Below are 23,469 nucleotides of genomic sequence, written 5' to 3'. Positions count from 1 at the left end.
CAAGTTTGACCAAAGGTGTGAAGATTTTCTGATTTCCCCACCCCACGAACAAGGTCCCCCTGACTATCCTGGTGCAAATGCACCCTAAAACAAAATGTCATTTAAATTACATGTTCTAAACTGTTACAACTGACCCCAAGTGCATTATCCATGAGCTAGCTGGCCAAACAGCTAACAACTAAAACATTATTAAAAATAACCTGCTTGAAAAACAGCTAAACAGACACATAATCAACATGATAAATGTTTGACAAGTTCAACAACAAAGCAAGCTATGTAGTCCAAAAAATTAGTTGGGCAAAAAAATTACTTTCTTACCTCAAAATGATGTTTTTCCTCATAAATTTGGCTGTGTTTGCTTCAAGGCAATACTTTTTCACATGCAGACAAAGGACCAAACTTAACATGTGCAGAGTGAATTAGATGATTTCTAACTTTTACCTGATTGGAGCAATTGCAAGTGTTACAACTGACCCGTGTTACAACTGTTCCTGGTCTCCTCCACTCGTTCTTTCATTAATGTACCTCTTCCTAACCGAGATGCAGGTTGTTTGGACATTTTGAGTGATCAGTAAATCAAACAAAATACAAAAATGGGCAGACAAGGCCAAGTCAGTAACAGCAACAGAAGAAATATCAACACCCTTTGAAAAAACCAGGTCCAGAATGTGACCTTGAATGTGGGTCCGTTATTTTACATGTTGCCATAAACCAAACATGTTCAATACTGAAGAAAATTCCTTGACATTACCATCCATCATGTTCTCTATGTGAATGTTAAAATCCCCAGTTAAGATAAAATGGTTAAAATCAGTAGAGATAACTGACAATAATTCAGAAATTTCATCAATAAAATTTGCACAGTTTCCTGGACGTCTGTAGATGATTAAAAATAGAATTTAAAATATTCAAAAGAAGTAAAATCACTAAATGAAATCTCTTGACACTGGGATGAATCTTTAAATAAGGCAGCTTCTCCTTCCCTTTCCCCCCAGTTTCAACATTTATTCAAAAAACTAAAATGAGTGTCTTGTGCCTTCTGTTCACCATGTTTCTGTCAGAAAAAGAAAATCTAAACTGTGAGAAATGATGAAGTTATTAACTAACAGTGACTTGTTGGACAGAGATCTAATATCAAGTACAGCTAGCTTTGTGAAGTTTACACTGGTCTCTGGTGTATTATTCTGAGTTATACAAGATTAACTAATTAAATCGATTCACCCCACAAGTTGACCATGTTTGATTCCTTATTTTCCTAACTAACACAGGATTGATCTCAGAACAGCTGTCAGTAGTAGCAAAACTACAGCAAAGACCCTGAACGCATCATGGCATGTTATCTTTGTTGTCAATTCTACTGCTGCTCCGTGAACATCTGGCACATCCTCCAGTGCCCTGCTCTGCCAGGACAGATGATCTAAGAGGAGGATGAGGAGGGGGAGCCCTGTATTTCTTGGTAGATGGTGGTCGCTGGGGTCCAGACCGGGATAGAGACATCCTTTGAAGACCTTGGGTGATGTGGAGAAGAGGGTCTGGTGAGGGAGAGAGCTGGGAGTTGATCACCTCTCTGCTGTGTCCTTCGCTCTTATCTGTACACTCATGTTTGGGTTTGCTGTCCCAACAGCATGACACAAGTGTGCAGCAAGTAATCTGCATGCAGTTAGATTTGGAGGCACACCAACAGGGCAAATGTAGTTTGTGGCTCTATTTCCTTTTACCCTTGAACAGTGGATATACCTGCCCAAGCATGACCTTGAAAAAGTTATCCACCTGCTCATTATGTCCCGCTTAGATTACTGCAACTCCCTATACCATGGCATTGAACAGTCATCTCTACATCGACTGCAGCTTGCCCAAAACGCTGCTGCTTGGTTGCTTACAGGGACAAGACGGCGTGATCACATCACCCCTGTGCTCGTCTCCTTGCATTGGCTTCCTGTTAGTTTTAGGATCCAGCACAAGATTTTATTAATTGTTTTTTAAGCCTTAAATGGTTTGGCTCCCTCATACTTGTCAGAGTTGCTACACCAGCATGCTCCAGCCAGAAATTTGAGGTCCTCTTCACAGCTCCTACTGAAGGTCCCAAATGCTAGACTTAAATCGAGGGGTGACAGAGCTTCTCTGTTGCCTTCTCTGTTGCCGCTCCTAAGCTGTGGAACAGCCGTCCCCTTCACATTACAGGACTGTCTCAGAAAATTAGAATATTGTGAAAAAGTTCTTTATTTCCTGTAATGCAATTAAAAAACATGAAATGTCATACATTCTGGATTCATTACAAATCAACTGAAATATTGCAAGCCTTTTATTGTTTCAATATCGCTGATTATGGCCTACAGCTTAAGAAAACCCAAATATCCTATCTCAAAATATTAGAATATCATGAAAAAGTATACTAGTAGGCTATTCAACTAATCACTTGAATCGTCTAATTAACTCGAAACACCTGCAAGGGTTTCCTGAGCCTTGAAAAACACTCAGCTTGGGTCAGTAAACTAAATCACAAGTATGGGGAAGACTGCTGATCTGACTGCTGTCCAGAGGACCATCATTGACACTCTCCATCAGGAGGGTAAGACACAAAAAGAAATTTCTCAAAGAGAAGGCTGTTCACAGAGTGCAGTTTCAAAGCACATTCACAAAAAGTCTGTTGGAAGGGGGAAATGTGGCAGGAAACGCTGCACAACCAAGAGAGATGACCGCAGCCTTAACAGCATTGTGAAGAAGAGCCGCTTCCAGAATTTGGGGGAGCTTCAAAGACAGTGGACTGAAGCTGGAGTCCAGGTATCAAAAGCCACTGTTCACAGACGTGTCAGGGAACTGGGGTACAATAGCCGTATTCCCATGGTCAAGCCACTTCTGAACTCAAGACAGCGGAAGAAGCGTCTGACCTGGGCTATGGAAAAGAAGCACTGGACAGCTGCAGAGTGGTCCAAAGTCCTCTTTTCAGACGAAAGCAAGTTTTGTATTTCATTTGGGAGTCAAGGCACCAGAGTCTGGAGAAAGGCTGGAGAGGCGCAAAATCCAGGTTGCTTGAAATCCAGTGTGAAGTTCCCACAGTCAGCGATGGTTTGGGGAGCCATGTCAGCTGCTGGTGTTGGTCCACTGTGTTTCATCAAGTCCAGAGTAAATGCAGCTGTGTACCAAGAGATTTTAGAGCACTACATGCTTCCGTCTGCTGAAAAGCTCTATGGAGATGATGATTTCATTTTCCAGCATGATCTGGCACCTGCCCACAGTGCCAAGACCACCAGTAACTGGTGTACTGACCATGGCATTACTGTCCTTGATTGGCCTGCCAATTCCCCTGACCTGAACCCCATAGAGAATATGTGGGGTATTGTGAAGAAGGAGCTGAAAGACACCAGACCCAACAATGCAAATGAGCTAAAGGCCGCTATTGAAGCATCCTGGGCATCCATAACACCTCAGCAATGCCACAGGTTGATTGCCTCCATGCCACGCCGCATTGATGCAGTAATCCATGCAAAAGGATTCCCAACCAAGTACTGAGTGCATTAATGGACATTTTCAAATGTTTGATTTTGTTTTGCTGTTATAATTTTTTTTTTTACTTGGTCTGAGGAAATATTCTAATATTTTGAGATGGAATTTTTGAGTTTTCTTAAGCTATAGGCCATAATCAGCGATGTTGAAACAATAAAAGGCTTGCAATATCTCAGTTGATTTGTACTGAATCCAGAATGTATGGTATTTCATGTTTTTTAATTGCATTACAGGAAATAAAGAACTTTTTTCACAATATTCTAATTTTCTGAGACAGTCCTGTAGAGCTGCTCAGTCTGTCGCTGGTTTAAAGTCTTTACTCAAGACCTACTTCTTTGTCCTGGCATTTGAACAAAACTGAGCTTGACATTCGAGTCTTTTATTTTTTAGTTTTATTCTAGTTTTTCATTTTAGTTTTGTTGTTTTTATGATTTTATAGATTTCATCTTTTTTTTATCAATTTTTATTTCTGTTTTTATTTTCATTGGCTTTTATTGTTTTATTGTGTTTTATTTTTAACTGTGGAGTGTTTTTTGTTCTATTGTTCAGCACTTTGGGCAACTGCTGTTGCAGAAAATGTTCTATATAAATAAACTTGAACTTGAACTTGATATACTGAGATGATGCTTAAACGAGCTGCTTTTGGTTGCAGTTTTAAATCAACAACAACAGCAATAAAAACAGCAATGCAAATCTTGACTGTTTTCTGAGTAAGAAGAAGAGTTGTTTTTTTAAACGATTGGAAAACCTGAAGGGAAATCATTGAGCCAACGTACCGTTAGACTGCAGCAACCATTTGACATCATGTCCCAAAATACGTTGCAACATAAACATTAGCGACATACAAAATGCAATCATTTTTCAAAATTTCTTTTATTTATCATCAAGATCATGTTTTACAACTAAAGCAAAAGATTATCAAATAAGGTTAATTCTTCCTCCATGTGGGGGTTCCCTGCATCAGAGACGTGGCACAGCCATGTTTGTGAAATCACTGGGTCTGCAGGGTGTCACACTATTATGTAATCTGATATTTCAGCTTCTTTTGAAAATAAAATAGAAGCTCAATCAGAAGTCAGTTGTGTGTGGTCACAGAAATTTCATATCAGTAGGGTTTAATATCTTTCTTCACTGATCTACACTTATTTGAATGTAATTCCATCAGTCCTGCTTCCAGAAAACAATGGGGAATATAATCACATCACTGTTTGTGTTGATCTGTTAATCAATGCCTGATTTTTTATTTTTTTATAGACCAGTTCAAACAGCTGAGAGAACAACAAGCTTTGATGCTGATTAAAGACAATGTGTTAACAGCAGCACCCCAGAGATTGTGTAAACCAGTTGGATTGATGCTCAGGATAAGCCATAAAGCATTCTGGGATTTTCAGATGAATAACGAGAGAGAACGTTTTGAGATTGTAAATCGGTGAAACCCAAGTGGCCAATTACTAGTTCTTGCTTTCCATTTCTAATTAAGAAAATGTATGAAGTTAACCAAAGGAGGAGATAACCTAATCATACCTGGTTACAGCAAGACACCATGAAAATAGTAAATTGTGAAAATATCAGTATACATGAGATCAGCATCAATATTGTGTTTAAAATCTTTGGATTAAAAAGATTGATTGCTTTTGTTTTTGTATTATAAGCTTGACTTTGCCAATAAATTAAAAAAAAAAAAGGTTTGAGTGTTTGTTTTTTTATTATTTTGGTTATTTAGAATAATCAATAGCAATAGATCTTTAAACAACGCTTGAAAGTGATTCTGCAAAATGAGCAAATGAGCTTTGGTTCATTACTTTTAAAAACTTACAAGAGCTGGAAAATCAATAGCTGAGCAGAGAATTTTATATTAGCCAAGCTGAGTTCTGGACTTTGACTGGACTATTGTGGCACCTGGATCCTTTTCTTGTCCAGTCATTCTGTTGTAGGTTTGCTGTTTTGTTTGGGATCATTGTCGCGTGAAATGATCACATTCCAGCCAAGCTGTAGCTGTCAGACACTTGGCCTCGCATTTGGTATATGGAGGAGTTTCATGTTCCACTCAATGATACAATGTGCCCAGGTCCTGCGACTGCAAATCAAGCCCAGGTTATCAGTCCACCTCCACCGTGCTTGACACTTAACGTGAAGGGTTTGTGATGATATGCTGTGTTTGGTTTTCTCAGTCTGCTGCACAGTATGACCAGCCTGATCCACATTATTCCAGAAGTCTTAATGTTTGTACATTTGCAACTTTGCAAACCTTAGCTGTGCTGCCATGTTCTTTTCAGATTGAAGAAGCGTTCTGTTGCAACCCTTCTAAACAAGTCATACTTGAGTCTTTTTTCCAATTGTGCTCACATGACCTTCAACATTTAACATGCTAAGTGAGGCCAGCAGAATATAAAATATAAGATGTAGCTCGTTTTTTTTTTTTTTTTTTTTTTTTGCAGTTTCTCTAAGCTTTTCAGATCCGACCTCTGTGTGAACTTGTTGGGATTTCCACTGCTGTGAACAGGCAATTATGAATTCTGCTTGTGAATAATAACCATTTTCAGAGCAAATAATTGGATTTCAATTTGTTTGTAATTTTCTCATAACCATTTCCAGACTGAGGGACCACAAATACTTCTCTAAGATCAGTGACAATATTGTTCTTCCTTGGAATTATGTTAACAAACACCTCAATTATGCAGAGCAGCAAACTGCCAGAACACCTGCTTTTATAGAGGTACTCAGTGATGATGATCAATTAATCAAATCCAATTCATTTAGCATCACCTGGCTGCTATTTAGCCTTCATTGCTCTGGAAATGGTAAGGGTGGACTTAATTTCTCACACACAAAGATTCTGCATTTTGGTTTTGTTTAATTTAATGAAAAGATTGTAATTTGCAATTTAGTGTTCGTAAGAGCTAGAATATAGTCAACTTGACTTAATTGTTCTTAGTTCTCGGAGATGTTTCACATATCATTCAAAATGCTTCTTCAGTTCGAACCATTTGCGAGAAGTTTCAGCTAACAAGCTTCAGAAGAACATTCACAAATTGTTATTAAGGTCATAAGCTGTCTTTGACTCACCTGACCAAACTGTTGTTTGTTCAAGTCATGGTCACCTGGAATTTTATTACCTGTTGGACCAAAGCAGGAAACCTCCTTGACTATGTTATTATTTACTATGAATTGGCTTGAACTAACTTGTCTGTAACGTGCCCTGAGATGACGTTGTGGCATTATACAAATAAAGTTGAACTGAAACGGAATTGAAGTGAAACAACTCTGCAAGCAAAGATTCAGCAGTCCAACTGCATCTCAAGGATAAACGACACTCGTTTTTTCTTATAAGCTGAAACCCAGAATTCCAGTTACCTGTATTTAAGTTCTTAAGATTAACATGACCTGGACGACTGAGGATCTACGCCAGCGGTGTCCAGCTCCGATCCTTAAGGGCCAGAGTCCTGTAGGTTTTATTTGTTTCGCTGATCCACCACACCTGATTTAAATTAAATATCTCTCCTCATCAGTTTGTTGCCCAAGTATGTTGACTCAGAAATCTGATTCAGGAAACAGTGAAAACCTGCAGGACTACGGCCATCGAAAACTGACTTTGGACACCCTGATCTACACCAACACTGGTTGTATAGGTACAGTTTTTAGGAATTACTGACATCCCATGATGAAGGTGGGCACAGAAATAAGCCAAGAACAGTTGTGGTGGCTATCAGCGGGCAAAATTCTTCCAGATAAAAACATGTTTTCATCTGTGATTGGATCCAGTAGCTGCAGGTGCAGCAATGACTACACCACAGGTAAGATGTTACTGATCTTAAACATTGCTCTAGCACCTATCAACTAACAGTGTTTTCACTCTATACACAGAATTGCTGGTCCATTTTGAGACACCGTAGTAAAAATGGCGGCACAAACATGGCAGCTCTCACGAATGTGGACTCACGTCAAGTTGATATGAATTATTAATTTTAAGAGAGGAAAAAAAAAAAACATGTTGTAAAGTAATTCTATGCCAATAGAAACACAGTTTTTAATGATTCACTATAGATTTTTCTCTCACTGATCTTTGAATTTGTTTCAGGCTGCACCTTTAAGACCTGGTGAAAATGATGAATAATAATTTTTGTCATGTTCTGATATGTAATATACTAGAATTAGAAGAGGATGTGCTTTGTCACATGAAATAGTATACATGAAATATTGGACTACCATACATAGTTATACGATGACACATTCAGGAGATGGGAAGCTGGAATAGTAAATGGCTGCAAACATGAGGTAAATTTTATCTATGAATGTATTCTTCTTTGAGGATAAGGAGGTAAAAGCGTGTTGAAAAACCTTCACTGAGATGATGAATATGTTTACTTACCGATGTCATGGAAATGTTTTCTGGCTGAGCTTATTTATGTATCTGTTTGCCTTTCATCAAATAGATATACAAAGCAAATTGATTCTTCTAAAGAAAGCTGGATCCTTTGATCAGATACATACAGATTGATATCTGTATGGCATGTGCTTTTTAACAAACAGTAGTATTGGGATGAGGACAGGTTTTTTCCTCTGTTGTCTGGGATGAAAATTAATATAACATTATCTATTTTATTGTTTTAGTTTACTTTATCCAAAAGGATTCGATATTGATCAGTCGTGCTCCCAAAACAATTTGTTTTCTTCTCTGATTTCAAAATGAAGAATGGGTTTGAATTTCATGTGTCTGTTGAGTGAGCAAAAATATCTCATCACCAAATAACTACATTTTACTTTACATGCAGACATGGGTAACGTTAGACCTATATTTGGAAGTCTGGAGCCACCCTAAAATATTTTAAGCCCCCCTAAAAATATATATATGTACATTTATGGATATCATTATGGGCTTTAATGAATGTGGAGTCAGTGATTGATTGAGCTATATGTTCAGCAATGCCTTGAAGACAGTGCAGTCAATTTTTCTGTTTAAAGGCCCAGCAGCCAAATGCTGTCCATTTATAATCACTTTATGTTTTCGTTCCCAGCTTTCACCCTGCAGCTGCATGTAACACAGTGTCTGTCATCAAAATTTATATAATGCACAATTTTAAAAAGATAAAAAAAAAAAAAAGTCTCCTCCTCCCACCTTATCATGGTGGAGGAGTTTGTGCGTCCTGATGATCCTTGCAGCTATGTTGTCGGGGGCTTCATGCCCTTTGTATGCATCGGTCTGTCGTCGCAAAGATGAAGCTGAGCCAAAAGGCAAAGCTCTCGATTTACCGGTCGATCTCCGTTCCCACCCTCACCTATGGTCACGAGCTGTGGGTAGTGACCGAAAGAACAAGATCGCAAATACAAGTGGCCAAACTGAGATTTCTCCGCAGGGTGGCCGGGCTTAGAGATAGGGTGAGACGCTCGGTGATCCAGGAGGGGCTCAGAGTAGAGTCACTGCTCCTCCACATCGAGAGGAGCCAGATGAGGTGGCTCGGGCATCTGGTTAGGATGCCTCCTGGACGCCTCCCTGGTGAGGTGTTCCGGGCACATCCCACCGGAAAGAGGCCCCGGGGAAGACCCAGGACACACTGGGCGGACTACATCTCTCAGCTGGCCTGGGAACACCTCGGGATCCCTCCAGATGAGCTGGTGAATGTGGCCGGGGAGAGGGAAGTCTAGGTCTAGCTTTCCCTGCTTAGGCAGCTGCCCCCGCGACCCGACTCCAGATGAGCGGCAGAAAATGGATGGATGGATGGATGAATGGATAAAAAAAAGTAGGATCCATTAACTTCAGTTTATTATCGTTTCTATTGACGGGTGTTGGTCGGTTCGGGACATATTTTCTAGTGTTTCCACACGTGAAACCTGGGCAGGGCACCCTAATATCCAACCCGGCCTGTTCTACTTTGCTGGGACCCTTCTGTTGGGGTACCAATCTAACCGACCCGACCTAAAAAGATAAAGTTTGACACACTGCAATCTGTTGATTAGTACAAAAAAAAAAATAAATAAAATAAAAAATCACTTTACATGAGACCTGGCATAAATACAAAGCAGGAACAAAAGCCTTAGGACATAAACGCTCAAGGATAGCAGGCTGCTCCCCCTGCTCTTTGCTCTCTTTCCTGCAGGGCTTGGTTTGTTTTAGTTTGCTTTTCAGATTAATTTTGCTTCAATAAATAATTTTAACTAGTTTAAGGCCGTCACAACCCTCAGAGTGAGTGTAAGTGACCCAAAATATGATAAAACTGGAATAAAAAAAACAGATGAACAGACTGAAAGTTATCTTACAAAGAGAATAGAGAGAAAACAAAAGCAGTTGCTGGTATGTTGCTGTCGTATTAAAATAATTAGGATTTATGTCATTTTATCAAGAACCCAGCAGGAGCACTATCTGGTCGCCGTAACTTCCCACATGCTCCATGTCTAAATAATATTACAGCCACTAAAGATCATTACAATAACTGCTCTTATTTACTGCATCATCATGATGACGATTTCATCTGATGGCTGAATCAGGTGCTGGTCATCTCCTGAGGGCCAAGACTTCCCATCTTTAAATCCTAGAAGCATCCCTACATTCAGATTAAATACAATTAAAACTTAAAAGATGTTATGAGTGAGAAAGAAGAAGGTGTTGGCTTATGAACATATTTAAGCTGAACTTCGTATGAGTTTTTTTTTTTTTTTTCTTTTCCAGATCTGAAGGGATTAAAATCAAAAGTCAAGTTTCCCATTCCTTCTGAACTCATCTTGCCATGTCTACATCTTCCACCCTTCACACGACAAGGATGGTACGCTGGCAGAAGGTCTACAGAAGTTCTTTAGAATATAAGCTTGAAAACCTTGAAGCAACTGAAGAAACCACAAAAAGCAGATGATAAAAAACGTTTTTGTCTTACAGTAAGTTTAAAATTATTTAAACAGTATGTGATCCTCCCATTGTTTTAGTCATTACAAGACCACAGCCACTGTAAAAAGCAGGAGCCGCATGCACAAAGGATTGCATAGCTCTAATACTGAAAGATGGCAAATGACCAAAATGAAGATATATACACTCAAAAATATTTAATGCATGAATCTGTGCATACATTTCTTCCTACACATCTTTCCTTGATACATCCTACTGACTTGGGAGTGAGCGCAGCTCCAGGACCACCCTGTCTCTTCCCATTGATAAATATGTAAATGACAATAAATAAATTTGAGAAGGTTAAATTAATTTCACCTGTAAAGGTTAGAGTGCATTTTAGGTTCATTCTGACATCATAGAAAAAGCCAAATGTATAACTGTCCCTTTAGCAGCATAATTCTTACCTAAAGTGCCTTTACTCACTACCTGATTATATTTAGACATTTATATTACAAAAAAAGAAAAAAAAAAAACTAAAAAAACAAACAAAAAACAACTAAACTATTACAATCATATATACCATTGTTACTCCTCACAGCCATTATATTGTCCATATCTGCATGCAGATTTACTGCAAGATCACATTTTAGGGTGGAGTGTCTTGAATTTTGAGTTACGGCTGTAAATTCTGGAGTAAGAAAAACATCAAACCAAATCCATGAGTAAAGCAACAAGAAAATGATTCAAAGCACAAAAATTTGTTAACCCAAAGAATGATTAAAGAACAATCAGGCTTTGAATCAGTGGTTCCCAACCTGGGTCCCCCAGAGGGCACAAGGGGTCCCTGAGGCTTTGAACATTAGAGCCATTGTGATTACTGTCCACAAATTGTCCCTAATTTAAGGAAAAAAAATAAGGCTGTATGTTGTTTATTTAACTTTGGCTTTTTATCGAAAGACAAGCCTGAACCAAAATACATTATATATGGTAAGAATCCCACTTTTGAAAGCCTAAAACCAGCATGGTTTCAGCACAGGGTGGAGCAAGGGGTCCATGGCTTTTTAGTTTATGCATACAGGGGGTCCCTGAGGAAAAAGGTTTGGGAACCACTGCTTTAAATGACTAAGCCACAGGCCTGACTTGTATTCAACATTGTTGTGGCAGGACATGAACTAAGTTTATGACAGAAAATAACCAACACACCAGAATTTTTAAGCTGTTCTGCACAAAGAAATGGACCAACTCATCCAGGATGATGTGCTGGATTGATCAAAAATTAATGAAGTCATTAAGTTTCGTTTTTGGAGAAGCAGAACATCAGTTTGTGGTTAAGTACATCCTGGGATGTGCCTACTTTCAGCCATTGCTTAATGACTGCATCCTTTTGCTGGGAGGTTGTGTTGTCAGATGGTTACCAGCAGTCATGGAGTGTTTCGACCCTTACGTAACACCCACCTGCTGGCGGGTCAGTAGAGGTGGCTAATCACTACTCACTCCCTCCTGGCTTCCAGCTTGCCTCTTCTGTCTTGCTCCATATTCAACAAGACGCTCTCTCTCTGCCACCTCCCCCATTCTCATCGCCTTGTTCCTCTCAATTCCTATCAGTCCCATATTGATGGGGCTGGGAAGCCTCTGCACCCTAGTTCAATTGGGTACAACCATGTCTGCCAACCTTTATCCATGCACTTTTGCCACCACAAAATTAAGCCTTTCGCAAAATTGTTTATAGCTTTAACAATGTCAACATGTGCTTAAGGCAGCTTGATTCAAACTATTTACTCTTTCACCAAAAACTGTGTAAATGGAACAATGTACTTGCATGCAGGGAGAAGAATAATGAAAACCCACATGGATACCATGTAAAAGCACCTGCACCAGAACATTTATGACACCCCCTGACTTTGAAAATGGACTTTAACAAACAACTGTGTCTCATTACACAATAACAGCACTACAAGCTGATTGAGGCAGATGTTCTATTGTAGCTCCTCAAGTGGCTAGCATCCATCTGAGTGCTTGTGTTGCAGCTGGCAGCCAAAGCTGAACCAGGACCATCCATCTAGATGAGGAAAATCAGTCTGGAGTGATGAAGAACCCATATGGGAAGCATTTGGCAAAATAGAAAACAGCAATGGCTTTGCCCTGCTTTCTTTTTGTCAAAAGAAGTCAGAATGAAAAGCAGGAGATGTCAGGATGTCTTGGATGTTTATTGTATCACTGACTTAAAGTGGCAAACAAGTCATTTTACCAACACGGAAATTTAAATAACGATGTTGGCTTTCCCTGCAGCTTCTGCAGTTAAAGGTTGCTAATGGAAGCAAAGAGGAGGGGGATGGAGAGAGAATATGGGGGCAGCTGGTGGCAAGTGTCCAGTCAGTCTGTGTTGGCTTTCGTAGCTGCTGACAAATGCCAGCAGACAGCAGATGCTGTGGGGAGAGCTGAGATCTATCACTGCAGCCTCAAGCCATGTTCACCAAGCTATGCTGCTGTGACCTGTCCTTTCCAGAGTCCCTCACTCCCCTCCACCAATTGATGTCATACTGCGTAACAAAATGCAACAACAGCCACTCATATACAGTTTGAAGTTTTTACAAGAAATACCAGTGGTATTAAGTTTAGTTTATGTGGATATTAAGCCTGCACAAGCATAAAAATACACAGCAGAAATGTGTCCAAATTGAATTCAGTACAATAAAACACACCACACAGAAAACAAGTTAAATGGACAATTTCTTCTTGTCGTTTCAATCAGCATTTAATTTGCTTCAGTGAGATGTGCCATTATTCTGCATTAGCTTTTGGAGTCATCTGGCTTTTACTGTCCAGATGTGATCCTTCCTGCTCCAGCCACATCATGCTCGGTTCACTAATCACCATTCAGCGGAACGCCTCTCATTGTCTGCCAGCATACTATAGATGAGGGGGTCAACACTGTCATTGTAGGAAACAACTAGAAAATGTCGTTGGCCATGTGTACCAGGGGCTTATATATTCAGCAACAGTGGGGTAATTTGTTGTCTAAAGCAAATACCCACAGAAAGTTGGCTGCAAACTGCCACAGCCACAAGCTGCTAAAGCAAAGAGCCAGGCATCCACAACCAAGATGTGTTTTATTCACAGTTCTGTGACAGTTTGGTGCTGGCAGGACTTTGAATTATCACTTATTGGATGACCTCTCACTTTGGAGAGGCTGGAAATGGACAAAAAGAAAGAAAAACTGATAGGAGATTTTCCTACTCAATAATATGGGCTATTTGTGGGCATATAATAAGCAAAATATCAGTACTATACTATTAAACTCACTTGTCTTAGAGTATTTTATATCTAATTAATGTGAGACATGAATGTGAGTGAATAAAAGACACACAGCATATTCTATATACTTGCAGCACTCTTTCTTTCTAAAGCCAAACAAGTGAGTATATTGTGGGCAATATTGGGTTAAGTGTATTTCTCAGTAACATTTCATGGGGGCAGTGCAGTCAAGGAAATGATTTGCCGACCATATTGTTGCAGTTGGAGGATAACCCCTCCACTCACCAAATCATGGCTCAGGGGCTAACACCTCCCATCAGTACCATGTTAACTGAAACAGCATCACTTGTGTTTGGAAACTCTTTTCACCATATTTTTCTTTTTTTCCATTATCCCTGACTTTTAAATAATATTAAGGACAAGTTAAGTCAACCTTATATATAATTGATATTTTGAAATAAAGCAACATTTAAATAAACAAAGAAAAAAAAAGAAGGTTGACCAGAAGGCTTTACAAAATAAAATCATGGCAATGTGATGCAAAAATGCATCTTAATCATTCCATCTCCACCATTTAAGGACAACTACTACAAAATATAACTTTTTTGGTTCCACTTGGTGCATATTTAAAAGGGCTGCACCTCTGGGAAAATATGGCTGAAAATTAAGGAAGAAATAATCACTGGAGTCATAAGAGGATTTTACCTCACTTGAATGGAAAACAAGAAAACATTGCTAATTCCCCTAGCATGGGTAAATGCAGACAAAAGCAACACACGTGAAATGTCTTCATTTAATGATATGAATGAAATAAACAAATGACCCAAAATATTTTAGACTTGCTTTTTAACATTGTTTGCTTGTGACTTAACATTTTAAAGCATTACAAACAGTCTTTATTGATGTGCATCTTTTTAAATATTGTCACAGAACAGTTTAGGGTATGACAATACAGGTGGACCATTAAGTTAAGTGTAAATTGTCTATTAAAGCATGTCAAAATAAAACAAATGTAGTGGAAACCACCAAGGAAAGCAAGAAGACCTGAGGATTTATGACCTAACCCAAAAACCTCCTTTCCACAACCGATGGTCGAAATGCTTATGAAGACTCTCTGGTATCCTGGTACCACCAACTTCAAAGAATCCTGAGGGTTTTCACCTTTGATTCTGCCCTCCAAATAGGATTGAATCCAGATGTTAAATTGCACTTCTTCATGTTAGAATATACAAAGGGGGCCTTTAAATTCCAACGATTCTTCCTCACTCGTTTGAAGACTGTGACTATGTCCACACAGCACTGAAGCTGGTTCAGGTGTGAAAACGGTGGCAAAAACTAGGAGAAATGCTTCAACATTCACACAAAACCACTGTAGTACATACTACAAGGCTGTGGGGGTGCTACGATGATTAAAGAGTAACACTTTAAGCTAGAACAAGACGTAGCGCATGTGCAGATAATGGCATATCTGCTTGCTCCCGCTGTTACTGGTGCAGTAGCACAATACTGTGTTGTAAAAGCCGTGCATTTTGGTGCTAAAGCTGTACACAAGCCAGGATGTCTGGAGCAGCACCACAACATAGTTGGTCACGGACGCCGTTATTGTTGTTGAGTTTAGCGCGTTCATCACACTGGCGTCATATCATCTAGTGGTGCGGTTACGCTGTCCGCACAATACCACAGACGGTGGAGGTTTCAAACCTATCCAACTAGGTACCTGTCTTCAGACATGACCGGTTTTATGGAGGCTAATTCCTGGCTTCGTGGGGGTTAAAGGGTGGTTTGCTAAAATACGTTGCGATTTCACTGCAATTTGATGTCGTGGGGACGGCCCCTGTAAATCACGGAGTCTACCATCACTCTTATCTAGCCCCTGCCGAGAAGATAATATAAGCAACTACTCAAGGACCAGACTGAGTTTTATCAAACGTGCCAAGCAAGAACGTATTCCTCTAAAAGCTGGTTTAAATACAGAGTGCCTCAAACTGTATTTGATGTTGTGATTTCTTCATATTAAACTTGTTAAGTTGTTCCATTCCTCACAAAATACTAATAGGAACTTCATTTGCGATTCTGGGATGATTTACCACATAGCTGCAAGAGATGGAGCTAGAGCACTTCCAAGCGGACAAGTCCTCAAGAGTCTTTTTATGAAGTGGTTTTATAAATGTACTTAACTAGCAAATGAAATTAAAGAAAAAGAAAAGAAAGAAAAACATCCTACCCATGGACTAAAAAGGATTTTGCTTCAAGTTTGCTATTCTTCTCAGGTCCCCGGACAACAGAACCCTTTTACATGTGGAAAAGTATTTTATTTATTTATTTATTTTTTTTAAATGAATGACATCATTAATCTTTCCCTTTCACTGTTTGATGTTGACCATGTGTCTGTTTTATCTACAGCTAAACTCAAGAGTTGTGAATCATTTTCATAAGCATATGTGTGCTATATGATATTCTTGAAGGTTGGAGGAATGGAAAAAATTAGTATTAAACTGACAGATAACGTTCAATAAATCCCTGCTCTTTAAAAGTAAGGTTGTTTAATTGGACAAAGGTGTAAAGTCTGCCCTGAGCCCAAAAAAATACTAGTAAACTTAGAGAAGAAAGTAGAGAAGAAAAAGAACAAAAAAAAAAAAAAAAACGTGAAGAAGCAACATAATAATGTCTATTCATTTTTGTCTTAGTTATGCAAGCCTTTAATTTTTACTTATCATACAAACTAGGAAGTGTAGCTAAGAAACCGATGCAACCCACTTCTTGTCAGCGCAAGATATTCTGTTTTTGACTTTTTAATTAATATTAATAAATGTATTAATCTTTAATATTAATATTCCATATTAATATTGAGGTGCTATAACGTTATACCACTACACAACAAAATAAATGAACAGGCCATCTGTGGAGGAAACACAATGCAGATGAAACACATTATAGAGAGAGAGTTTAACTTTTATTGAGGGTTAAAGTAAAATCCGCTGCCCTCCCAGCCTACTGTGGAGACCTTTTTAACTGAAGTTTGACTTTGAAAATGTCCACATACATGTGCACTGATGATACATGAAGTTTCAGTACAAAATTGTTAAAGAAAATTAGATTAGGAGTGAAGTTAGATGGTGAACATCAGGTGGTAAAATGTTTTTATTTACCATCTTTTCAAAAGTGATTTTGATCTTTTGTTTTAGGTTCAGTTTTGCCTTGTTTTGATTCAAAACGACCACTCTCTCAGAGTTATTTGTTCTCTTGAAATTAGATCAATGTTTTTTCTTTTAATTTCAAACATCTTTTACCTTTTTGCAGGAACTTGTGCAAAATTAATATTTCAAACTTAAAATTTTTGCTCTGACAAACTTGTTTCATGTTTTATTCTTATGTTTTTTTCTTTATTCCATCTTTGATGTAGCTCCCCTAATTTTCTAAAATAGATGATAAGTTGGTTTTATCAGGGTCCTTGTGGAGGTCATGTACCACTGCTTTGTAACAATGCTGGCTCTGATGATCGAAGACAGGTCAGACAAAGATGTTCATGTGTGCTGATAGAAAGCTGATGCAAGGTGTCAAGGCCAGTTGAGAAGAAAGACTTAAAGGAGAGCAGAGGTGCCTCAGCCTGTCCATCTGTCTGAGGGGGGCTGACAACGTCCGACTCACCTGACTTGGGCATGGTGTCATTTGGGAAACTCAGTTTGTCCTCTGCTACCCAGGAGAAGCTCCAGTACCCTTCAGTGGTCCTGTGCTCTAGAGGTTCACCTGCAATGACAGCAAGTATTCATTTTACTTTCAGAGCACGTGTTGCAGAAGCATGAGGCATGAAGGTAAAATCTAATATTAAAACGTTGAGACTTTCAGTCAAATAATGGTTGCTCCTTGCTGTGTCCATCTAGTGTCATTTATTTAGCTTCCGTGATGTGGTGCTTTATATCTATATGTTCAATTCACTTGCTTGATTACCATTTGGCCAGGTGTGCAATCATGCAGCTTTAAATAATTCTCATTGTGATGAGAGGCCATTCCTTCTGGTAAATTTACTAACCAACCTGAAGTGAAAGTCTTTCAGAAAAATCCCACTGGACCTCAACATTACCAAGTCAGCAATGCTGCAGGTAAACATCAGTAAACTGATGACAATGACAACTGCAGTTGAGTTACTGTTAAAAAGTCCAAAAGAGCTATATGAATTGGTTATTGAATATCAATAGGCTGCATAATTACCTGTGAGCAGGTTTGTCTTATTTTGTTTGACTCTGTCCTCACCTTCCAATTTCAACTCCTAATTATCACAAGATCGAACAAAAGTCTGATACTGTAAAGTAGATGCAAAAGCTTCCTCCTTTACTCACCCGCACAGATACACTTTCTCATTTTGTCCTTAGTCCATGGATAATTACTACACAGTCACAGACCAATACCCCGCTGCCAAGAGAAGAGACTCTTGCATAAATCCTGCAGCCATTTCAAATGAGCCTTAAAGAGCAATTGATTGTAAATGTTCCCTTTCATGGCACTGAACACAACACTGTCTCTGGTCAAAGAAGACAAGACTACTCAAGATTTGTTCCGATTTAGCATGGCGTTAAGATCACTGTTTGAGATCCTTACAAGAACCCCCTCCATTAATTATTGTCATAAGGGTTCTGTCTATTCTTCTTCAGCATTTAACTTCTCAAAAGTCTCTAAAAAATTTGTCTTAAGGGTAGCACAATGAAACTTCCCCACCTTAAAACTCCTTCCCACCTCATTATTTACATTCTGGAACATTGCTCCACAGCCTCCTGAAGCTGAAAACTATACTTCGTATCTTTTGTTTTCCAGGATGTTGAATCACATCACAGCAGAGTTCCGGGTTAAACAGTGTGTTACATGCTAGCAAGTGGATGTCAACACATCAGCCGTTTTGAACACAAGGCGTGGCTGATTCAACAAAAAATTGCAAAGAAGACACGATTGGAGGGAGAGGAAAAGGAAGAAAGGGACAGAACAACAATTATGAAACGAGTCCACACTAGACTGACGTTTACCCACAGGAGAGAACTCGGAGTAGAGGATGCAAGATGGATGCAGAATTGTTAGTAACAGAAACGTAACAGAAAATCTGCTAAAGTGCTTCTTTAACACAGCAAAAGCTATACGTGTGGACATCCCCTGCACTGTCCTCATACACAAAACATGTTGACTTAATGGGCACAATGTCAGCTCTAATTTAAGGCTTACAAATCCAGTGCTCTCAAGGTGTCAAAAAGTCTTGATGCATCCAAATGAAATGGATGGAAAAAGACGTCGCTTGTATCAGTTATTTTTATGGATTTTATTTGACTAAGGTGGATTTGTTTTGTTTTGTTTCTTTTAATTGGCTTGAAGTGATCATGTCTGTAAAGTGTCTTGTGTTGACTTTGTTGTGATTTGACACTTCATAAATAAAACTGAATTAAATGGAAATAATATAGCTGAGAATTCCAGTAAAATGACTTATTGTTTTGATTTTTCAGCAGGGTGGCTGACTGCTTTTGTAATTACACACAAACTAGGACAATAAATCATGTCTCTTAAAATAATCATGAAACCTTGTGTGCTATATTGAATATGCCTAGAAAAAAAAGACATCATTACAAGATGGAATAAGGCCGTCTCCTTCTGGTGTTCCTTTTTGGGATCCTTTTCCTTTAGACTGATTGCCAAATGAGAGGATCTGACTGTGGTTCATACAGAGGGATTGGTTTAGGTTCAACAGCAGTTGATATCAGGGGAAACTGGCTGGCTGGTTGGAAACTACATGAGCTGGCAGGATGCTGCTTGAGCTGACTCCTCGGATGGCTGTGGGTTGCTGAAGAGCTTTTAGAAAAGCTGATGAGCCACAGGGGGAACTGACTGCCTGACTTAGCAGCTGTTGTGAGAGATGGCTGGCTTCCTGACTGACAGGCTGCTTGGGGTAGAAGAGCTGGGTGGGTGACTTTCACAGGAGAATGTTTTCCTGGTTTGTGGGGCATGTGGGCAATGTGTCACGATTTTAGCACTTTACTCCATGAATAGTCCAAGAGAGCTGACATAACACAGCACTTGCCAAAGGAAAACACTTCTCCATCTTCTTAAACACAAGAACCTCTTGTGCTTGTTCACATGTGAAAAATAAGGGGACTGATACTTCTGTAGCAGCAGCACAGGTAGACTGTGGTAAACAGAAGCAAGCCTCCACAAAAGCTTCTGATTTACCCAATCCCCCCCGTTAGTTTTCAAATTAAATTATTAAATTGTCAGTGCAAGCAGCCAAAATGATTCAAGAGGAGCCATCTCATGAGGATACTGTATTTACATAGAAAGCAAAAGCAGTTTTTTGTCAGCCAAATTTAGTGAGAGGTGAGGAGTAGAAAGTACTACAAATTCTATGAGCTCCAGCAAGTAAAACTAATCAAAAATCACTGAGTTTGTAGCCAATTATTCACCAAAATAATCATACTAATAATAGAAAATAGATCAAGGTGGCATACACACAGGACACACACAACTTGTAAGTAATGATGATAAAGTAAAAATATATTTTTAGAAAATATATGAAACTAGTATTTTGGAGATGCCATTTTGGCATTTCTGTACAAGTTGACCTGGTTTGGGAGTTGATCACAATTCTCTTGGCAGATCATCTGAGACCAACACATGAGTGCAGGCATTTTTGAAAATGTCCTCAGCCCTCAGCTTCCACACAGTGCCGCAATACAAGAAAACCTCTGTCTTTATGAAAACATACAGCCAGAGCAAAAAAAAAAACTATATATATATATATATATATATATATATATATATATATATATATATATATATATATATAATGTTTTTACAGCACTAAAATACAATCTAAATCTTTTTTTTTCTTTCTTTTTTGCCCTTGAATGTAAAAGAGAAACAGCTCAGTCAAATGCAGCAGATATCCTGAATACTCTTCAACAAAAAGCATTTTCTTCTCAAAGTGTTCCCACCAACTCAAGGTCCAGCCAAATCTGGTCTAAAGCCTGTGACACTGGCATTCAGCTCTGTGTCATTAGATACTAATTTGATGCAATGGTGCGCTCCATAATTCATCCGGACACATCCATTTATCAATGGTCAGCTTTTCACTGTACAAACTTATAAAAAGGTCCCACTAACAAAGTTCAGCATCAGGGCCATCATGGATAAGTATATAACTGCCATGAAAACAAAGTGGAGAGTGACATATCTGTGATGTAAAACTTTATAGCATCACATAGTTGCATTTTGCATGTGCAGAAAAATCTAAGTTATTATACCTGTTAAAGACATTGCTTTAAAAAAAAGATTTCATGGGGAAGTTAAAGAGCATTGCCAGTGTTTTCCTAGCAGCATGATTTCAATGACTGGAGGGCAGAATGGTGAATTTTATTGCAGTTTTAGCTTCTGCTGAGAAGTGCCTCATCATGACACTAGCACCACCATGTTTTAGGAATATATAATCCAAGTCATAAACAGTGGCTGTACATTTAGTCAAACTCAAAATAAGTTCTTATTGTTATTTATCCAAACATAACTTTTTTTAACCATTCTAGCATTAAAAAAAGAATGACATTAGGATTTCGAAGTAGTTTTCAAACATTGTCTCGGAATGATAAAGACATTATTATTATAATAGTAAAAAGATAATAACAGTATAACAAAACTCTTACCTTAAAAATTTGAATATTAAGTCATTTCTGTTCATGCATGAATATGTTTGAGTTATTGAAATTAGTGTTAAGAATTAGGATCTGTTTCAGTAAATCCTTAAGATGAGGAGAGAAATTTCCAAGCCTTCACAAGTGAATTCTGGAGACTCCTGGGAAAGACATAAGACACCTTCTGGAATTTTACTATTAATGTCCGGTCACAGGACAACTCCAGCAGATGCCCTTCTGCCTCACCCTTATGGCCACTTGAATGATCTTCAACTCCCCCTCACTGACGAGAAAAAGGAGGAAAAAGGAAGAAGAAAAATGGCATTTTAAAAAAATAAATAAATTTAAAAAAAAAGAAAAATCTTGCACAATTTTTCAGCAGACGATGACATTTCTTTATTTTTTTGCTTTTTAAAGTCCACCAAACAACCAAATAAAATGCTCAGTGCTTGTTCAGATTCTAGTAAGGCTGTGCAGTCATTTCTGTAGAAGGTGAAGTCTTTTCCCCATTCAGTCCAGAAAACGTCTTTTAGTTTTGGATGCTCTGGATATTACATTGCCAGATGGCACTTAGGCTTTTCTGTTTCCATGGCTTTATTTGCTGGCAACTATGACAGATCACGCAATGTGGTCTCAGAGAGCTGTTTTCAGAGAAGCCAGACTCTTAGGTCAGATGACTTTGGGCTTGCATCATTTGCTGGTGTAAGAATTTCTCAGTGAGTGTTCCTCCACGTAGTCACCAGGGCACCAGCTCACTGAGCCAACGTCATATTTCAAGTGACAGATATGATGGGACACAACATGGCTCAAAGCTGCAGTGACAGAAAACCAAATTGTTCAATGACGCTTTTTTTAGTCAGTAAATTAATTGAGGGAGAGTTTTTTTGGACTTTGCTTCTTGTGCTGACAGTTAACATGAACTGCAGTATTTTCTGCAGATCAAAACTAATCAAGTTTAACCCAAAATCTAATTAATGGTAAATAATAATAATAATAATAATAATAAAGGAGGGTAGAGTATGAAGACTTTTGTGAATGAGATTAACACTTCTTTTTATTTACTTTTACAAAGTGTGCAAACATTTTTTACTCTATCATAGAACATTAAAGCTGGAAGCAGTGATGACCAAACATCCGCGGCGTGCTGGCCTGTACCGTAGCAGATGGCCCATCGAAATGTGCCATGGATACGTTTGATTAATGTACACCATTTCTATACTGGGGCATCTTGAAAAGGTTATGCAGATACCGAGAAACATTTCAGTGTATGGGGTTAATGATTGAGGAGCAGTGTATTAAAGTGTAAAAAAATATCACTCACTGTTGTAAATGGGCAAGGCCATGGCATTGAAAACATTTTAACATGTAAAAGTATTCAGGATAGTACTTTCAAACATACTTAGTTTGGTGTAGATTGGTTGTTGTATGTGGGAGTTATAACAACACCCTGTTTCATGGCAAAAACACAAAACTGAAGGTGAAAACTCAAGCTTTTAATCACTTTTAATCATGTGTTAAGTCTGTGCAGACCACTTTTGATGACTACTATTAAAACCTTCGGAGGACTTAACCAGCTTTCTGTTCATTTTAGCTTATTGCTCCAAGTGGCCACTACAAAGCCAATTCAGTCAGCAAAAGAAGAATAAACACAAGAAGTTCAATATACCTTCAACATCCTCCAATGCTCGAGCCTACAAATGTGATTTATATTCCTTTGTTTCCACCACATCAACCAGCCGTTGAATCAAATTTAGTCAGTGTCACAACAATTTCAGAAATCAGAGGAAAAGAAGTTGATGTGTTTAGCAGATGAAAGAATCTGGGTTCATTTTCAGAGAAGTTTGATAAATTGTAAAGGCTGTTTCTTTCATGAGAACTCTTTCAGTGCTGAATCTCAACAGACTAAAGATTTTTTGCCTTTCAAAGATTTAAATAACTTATCTCCTTTCTTTCTTTTCTATTTGGTCAATGTCAAACAACAGACTAGCTGTAACAACAACATTTAGCATGGATTCAGAATGTCTTCAATCAGAGGAAAGATAACTTAGTAAATCAACATTCTTCTAGCCACACTTAGAAGTCCTTCAAATGCTTAGTGGTTTAAAGCACATAGATTAAGTCACATGCCTATGAACATGCCTTTCTCTTGTATTTTTTTACAAGGTCAATGATCAATAAGGTGTGAAGCAAAGCAATAGAAGAGTGAGGCTATTCCCCATTTTTTTAGGATTAAGCAAT

The 23,469-nt window shown here is 38.5% G+C and overlaps 1 protein-coding gene across 3 annotated transcripts in view; it reads right to left on the bottom strand.

Moving 5' to 3' along the window:
• Nucleotides 1–23,469, bottom strand: part of alk (ALK receptor tyrosine kinase) — a 478,089-nt gene that overhangs the window by 297,007 nt on the left and 157,613 nt on the right. For all 3 annotated transcript variants that reach the window (XM_041971293.1, XM_041971294.1, XM_041971295.1), the window contains exon 2: nucleotides 17,225–17,323. In XM_041971293.1, coding sequence (XP_041827227.1) covers nucleotides 17,225–17,323 — 99 coding nt within the window. The remainder of the gene's footprint in view (nucleotides 1–17,224; nucleotides 17,324–23,469) is intronic.

Source organism: Melanotaenia boesemani, chromosome 20 (assembly GCF_017639745.1).
Source record: "Melanotaenia boesemani isolate fMelBoe1 chromosome 20, fMelBoe1.pri, whole genome shotgun sequence".
NCBI classification, from domain to species: domain Eukaryota; kingdom Metazoa; phylum Chordata; class Actinopteri; order Atheriniformes; family Melanotaeniidae; genus Melanotaenia; species Melanotaenia boesemani.
This window is presented reverse-complemented; position numbering and strand designations above follow the sequence as displayed.